This window comes from Phaethon aethereus, assembly GCF_964289735.1.
Source record: "Phaethon aethereus genome assembly, chromosome: 3".
NCBI lineage: Eukaryota > Metazoa > Chordata > Aves > Phaethontiformes > Phaethontidae > Phaethon > Phaethon aethereus.
The window spans coordinates 91,293,468-91,299,467 of record NC_138576.1 but is presented as its reverse complement, the minus strand read 5'-3'; the positions used below and the strand labels follow the sequence as shown (position 1 = coordinate 91,299,467).

Here is a 6,000-nt window from a genome sequence, read left to right as displayed (position 1 = left end):
TCTCTCAGCCCGAAACCGCTGCTTTTGGGAAACGATGTGCCCCGTCCCTCGAGCCCTCAAAACCCGAACTGCTCCTACAGCCCCTATCGGGAGGAGGCACCGGAGGCTGCACCGTGTTCTTCTCACAGCAAGGGGGCAACCCCAGGCACCAGAAAGCGCCGCTTCGCTCCCGAGAGCACCGCCCATCCTCATCTCCTGCCCCGGCCCGTAAGGCAGCGGCCCGCCCCGGCCCGCCCCGGCCGCGCCGGAGGGGGCTCCAGCAGCCGCCCGCGCCTCTGCGCCCGTCGGCCGCACTCTCACCCGCCGGGGAGGCGGGGCCGGGGGTGGCCAGGGCGCCCGGCAGCCGCGCGCCCCGAACGGCGGCGCCGCGTGAGGGTAACCGCCACCGTCCCCCGCGACCCGGGGGAGGGGGAGTGGGGGGCCGCGGGGCGGAGCTCCCTCTCAGCCCCCGCTGCCTCCCCCACCGGCCTCCCCTCAGCTGACCTGCGCTCGTAATCTACCCTTCCACCACGGAGACACAGGCCCGCCAATCAGCGAGGCCAGAAGCGATCGCCACGGCAACGCGGCCGGCCAATCCGAGGGGGACGCTTCCTTCCGAACCCCGCCTTCTCTCCCCCTCCCCCACGAGGTGGCGCCGCTCTATTCCGGGCTTGTCAAAGTAGTGGGCGGGAACGGCGAGGGAGCGTGGCCAATGGCGGCGAGGCTTTTCCTTTCGTGCCCAATGGAGGAGCGGCGCCTGTGCGGCTCCTAGTCCACGGGAGCCGAGCCGGGCCAAACCCAGTTGCTGCCGCGGCCTCTTTCTCTTCGCGCCCCCCCACCTGCCAGCGCGGAGTTGGCGGCGGCGGCCTCGGGCTTTGTCCCTGCGTCCCGCGTCCCCCCCCGCGGGGCGACCGCCTCCGGCCGAGCTCGGCACCGCGGCCCCGGCCTGCGCCGCCCCGCCCGCCGCCTCCGCGCGCCCCCCTCCCGCTCGCCGCCCGCCCGCCCGCCCGGAGGCGCCGCCGGCAGCGCCGCCTCCGCCCGCGGGGCCCGGGCAGTGCCGGGGGAGGAGGGGGAGCAGCGCCGCCGCCGCGGCCGGGCCCGTTCCCCACCGCCTCCCCCGAACACCATAGGCGGCTCCGGCACCAAGATGTCCAACCGGGTGCTCTGCCGGGAGGCCAGCCACGCCGGCAGCTGGTATACAGCCTCAGGTACCGGCGCCGCGGCCCGCAGCGCGGCGGGGGGCGGGGGCTGAATCAGCACTTTCCGCCGCCGGTCTGCGGCCAGGGCCGGTACCGGGTGCGGGGAGGAGCCGCCGGCCCCGCCCCCGCCGGCACATGGCGGACGGGAGGGGACTGGGGGTCGCAGGGCTGCCAGGCCCGGTGAGCAGGTGGGGGCCTGGGCGGTTGGCCGGACCGGCTGCCTGCGGAGAGCGGCCCGGGAGGCCGGTGGGGCGGGCAGAGCAGGGGAGGGAGTGCCGGTCTGCCTCCGGTGGCCGTAGCGCATGTCACGGGGAGCTGAGCGCACCCGCCGCTGCCCAGCCCGGCCCGGGAGCCTGCTCCGGAGCAGCGGCGCCTCTCGGCCGGTGTTCGAGCGTAGCCGGGGCTCGACCGGCCCTGTCGGGTGTTCCTGTGTCCTGCCTCTGCTTTAGAGACCTGCCTTGCTGCGGTGTCGTGTCTGAAGGCAGTGGTGGTAGAGCCAGCCCGTGTGTCCTGCCTCCTACCAAATATTGCACCTAATCGATGGGAGAGCACACGAACAGGTTCTGTTATTTTGCAGTGCTCTTGTATTTTGCAGTGCCCGTGTGGTGGTGTGTTGTTTGGTTTGGTGGTTTGTTTTTTTTTTCCCTTGAGAGACTACAGGATGCTTGGGGTGTTTTGCAGGGTTAGCAGGCAGGTGATGGGGTGGGGGGAAATAAGGAGATTTATTTCACTTCTTGTAGTCCAAGATAAGCTTCTGTCTTTTCTTCCAGTGCGCTTCCTCTAAGTAGCAGTGAAAAGTTACAGAGCAGTAGTACAGAGTGGTCTCTGTCTATTTAAAAAAAGAAGTATTTGCAGAAAAAGAATAGAAGAAAGAAGTGCATTGGAGGGGCAGACCACCACTGCCCTCACCAAAAAAGACAGAAACCTGTAATAATGGCATGGTAACACTGGAAATAAGCTTCGTTGGTTTTGGGGGAAAAACTCTGCTGTTGTGGATAGGGGGCATGTTTGTACTCTCACAGCTGTTATTAGGGAGATTTGTAAGGGATGGTCTTCTGCTGGCCTCAGGAGTAAAGATCATTACAAAACTTCGGGTGACTGAGGTTGGAGGAACAAGAGACTGTCATAAAGAACAGTTCAGAGGGAGGGGAGGGATACAATTAAAAAAAAAAATTAAAAAAGGGGATGTATTCAGCATCCTAAACTGACATTTAAGAAGAACTAGACGTGAAAAGTCATACATATCTCTTGGCTATAATAGGTGCATTTTTCCCCCATCTCCACGAATGAATAAAGTATGAGGCAAAAATTGAATGGGAAAAAAAGAAATGCAGGAGGGAGGGTAACAGAGGAAGAGGCAGACTGTGAGATAAGTAGCTGGGCTGCAAATGGTGGGTAGGCAGTGTCGAGACAACAATAGAGGATGATTGTTCTGCTTCTGAGTTTAATATTCCAAACGTAACTGTTGTGTCCATTACAAAACTGGTCTCCAATCTTCATCCAGTGTCAATAGCTTGCAATTACATTTTTTTCCAATTGTCTGGAAGGGTAGGTAGTACTTTGTTTACAGAAAGCAAAGAAAATCGCGTCAAAGGTATAGATTTAAACACATGCAAAGACACCAAAACGTTGAAGCTTTGTGGTAACACTTCCCAAATTGCTTGCACTATTTGTATTTTCATTTATGAATAAGGCAGAAAATTGATTTGCAATGTGGAATGGCTAGATGACCTTGCACATAAATTTTGTAGTTTGTTTGATACTGGACTTCATACCAAGTTACTGCTGGATACTTGTAAATAAGAATTTTAATTTTTTTTCGTAATTAATTTAAGAGGCATGGATGCTGTGTTTGGCTGTTTTCTTTTCTGTACAAATTCAGTGCGTAATTTTGTTGGACTACACCCTAGTAAGTGTGTGTGACTAGTTCAGCCAGTACTACCTGTCTGTAATAGGACATCCAAAAAGGACGTTGCTCCTGTTGCTTTTGGGCAGCCCTCTGGGTATTGCTTGTTGAGGAGGTGTGGGATGGTTGCCCAGACACTTAATGCTGCATGAAAAAACCCCGAACTGAATCATCTTGTAACGAGTTATGGTGACTGTACTCCTGACAAGTTAAACTGTGTTACAGTGTATGTGGTGGAGGTAAGTGTTTGATGTTGCACAGGCTGGAGTTTCGGGAATTGTGTTTTTTTTTCCTGTGTAGTGTTTTCCTTAGACAAGAAAGGGCCATTATTTATGTCTCTTCCTATAGAACTATCTTGTGCTGTTGATGTGGGGTTTGTGAGAGCAGGAGTTCTCCCTGTTCAGCTAAGTAGGGACTACCTGTTGTTTGCTGCATGGAAACTAATTTCTGTGTGCTAATTAGGAGAGTCCATCAAAACTCAAGAAGAAACAAATGGGGACCAAGAGGGTACGTGTTCACTGTAGACTTAACTTAAAATTTTCCTGTATTTTATGCCAAACTCACATGTCAGCTGCTGTTTCAAACTTGTAATGTAAGCTCATTTCCTCAGCCATACTACTTGAAGAAAATCTGGATTTTACCATGTGATTTCAACCTGCACAGCTTCAAGGACGGAGCTGAGGCAGAGATTAGAGTTTGAGTTGTGATAGTTCTTCAGTGTGTTCCCGCAATTCTCCAGGGATTGTGTTGTCAAGTCCTCCTACCTACTCACTTCGTGCTTACCGTCTCGGCCCAGAAGTGATTTGCTGGGTTATATATAAACTGGTTAGCATTTAAGCTTTCTGAAAGCTGCTTTTTTTCTACAGAGCTGAGTTTGATTACACAGGGCAAGCAGATGCCCCAGCAATCGTCATCCTGCTCCATAGTTAAGATGACTGCGTTAATATTCCCTGCCTGTCTGAAGGGGTAACGAGAAGCATGGTTTTTGAAGGATGTGTTCAGATTCATTATGTCTGAAAGCATTTTAAAGAGGCTGTGTGAGGATGACCTCAGTTAAATGTCAGTTTATCATGAGATGCCTGGTAAAACATCAACAAAACATCCAAGATGATGCATGGGGTCCTGGATCGGGGTAGGGGAGTTGACTGCAAAAGTAGAGCACATCCATTGCTATGCTTTAAAAAATTGTATCTGCAAGATCTGGCTGTAGAAGTCAACTCTGGGAAAGAAGGGCTGAAGCCACCTGAGGGAGAAGAGGGCAAAGGATAGATCCAGAATACAAACCAGCTTTTGTGGCCAGAGGATATCCTTGAACTGGATTATCTGGCTTCTCTGCAGTCCAGGAGTGGAAGCAGTATCAGAGGTGAAGCCACAACCAAGCAAGAGGGAGCCACTACTCTTCATGGACGGTGAATGTAACGTATGTAAGAGGATTTAGAAGAAATATGACATCTTGTCTTTAGAGACTGCTCATCTCTGTGGGGCAGCAATTGCTTCAGCTGAAAGTAGACCCTCCTTCCCCTATTTTCTCCAGCTATGGGATATGCACTGCTTAGGTTCTGCCTTGGGAAATATAAACATGCACTACTTACTAGTGTGACTACATCACCTAATTACAATTAATGATGATGTAATTAATGGTGATGCTAATAAACTTTTTAGAGCAAGTGAGATTGGCTGTGCAATTATGCACATCCAGGCATGTTCACATGTTAGAATGTCACATCTAACTATAAGTAAACAACTTTGTTGTTATTGAAGGGAAAGTGAGGTCCCAGGCAGAAAGCTCACTGCTTCCTACTGGCTTGATGAAGCTGAGAACAGGGGTGGGGAGGGGAAGATGGGCTTCACAGTGGTGTTAGCATTTAACTTCCCATGTGTTCTTCATCTGTAATGTGCTGTTGTAAAGAATTTAAAAAGCAAGTTCCTTAAGTGTCTGCAGTTGAGTTCAGTATGAAAGGAAAACTTGACCAAAATTATCATTATATCTTCTCTTCTAGAATTCATGGCTCGGGGAAATTCACGTTCGTTCCACATCAGTCTGTGTAGCATCTTAATGGACTTTAGGTTTGGACCTGTGGAGCATTTGTCTGGCAGCAAACTAACAATGAGGTCTGTTTGGTCAGATGTTCCTCCTCCTACTTAGCAGCAGCACTGAATATGGGAAGCTTTACAGCTGAGCTTCCAACTGAAGTAGTGCTGTGACCATTGCTGATAGTAGGCCACTGGTCTAAATAACCTATTTTTTCACTTGCAGACCTTGATCTGTATGTCTGCTTTTAAAAAAGCCTGGTGTATGGTGGCCACTAACAACACTTGCAAAAATGAGGTAAATAAAAGTATCAACCTGTTGCACTGTTGTCACATAGATTTAAAGAAAAAAAAAAGGATCATTGTGTGGTGAAAAATATTACACTCTGATTTATTTTTGGAAGAAAGTCCCACTCCTGCTGGGTTAATTCAACCACCTAGTGTCCAGACCTCTTGAGAAATTGATTTTGACCAGCAGGGGGAAGAGGAAGATTAAGGACAACTTGAAACAAAAATGGCATAATTTTCCAAGACTTTGAATGCAGGACAGATACATTGCTAGATACAAAAGAAGCAGCTGAAATATAACGGGAATGTCTTGCTATCCCAAGCATGGACTATTTGCAGGACAGGGTGTGGATGCTCTCTTCTGTTTTATTCCTCCATGTGAGTAGATTCTGTAAGGGTTGGGAAGTTCTGGGAGGGAATCAATCCATATGTTTCTGAAATTAAAATAACATTGGTGTATATGCATCTTTTTTCCTGTATAGCATGCCATTACAAAGCGAGATGTCACACATTAGGGTGCTTAACATGGCTTATTCACTGGCAGCTGGCCTGTCTTGCCTGGCTTGTGGAAGTGCCAATTGAATACTATACCACTCT

General features: G+C 51.0%; 1 protein-coding gene across 3 annotated transcripts in view; it reads left to right on the top strand.

Moving 5' to 3' along the window:
* Positions 1–1,126: 1,126 nt before the first annotated feature.
* The window catches only part of MEMO1 (mediator of cell motility 1), a gene marked incomplete at its 5' end in the record, with an annotated part of 28,774 nt that continues 23,900 nt past the window's right edge, over positions 1,127–6,000 (top strand). For all 3 annotated transcript variants that reach the window (XM_081997207.1, XM_081997206.1, XM_081997205.1), the window contains one exon: positions 1,127–1,187. In XM_081997207.1, coding sequence (XP_081853333.1) covers positions 1,127–1,187 — 61 coding nt within the window. The remainder of the gene's footprint in view (positions 1,188–6,000) is intronic.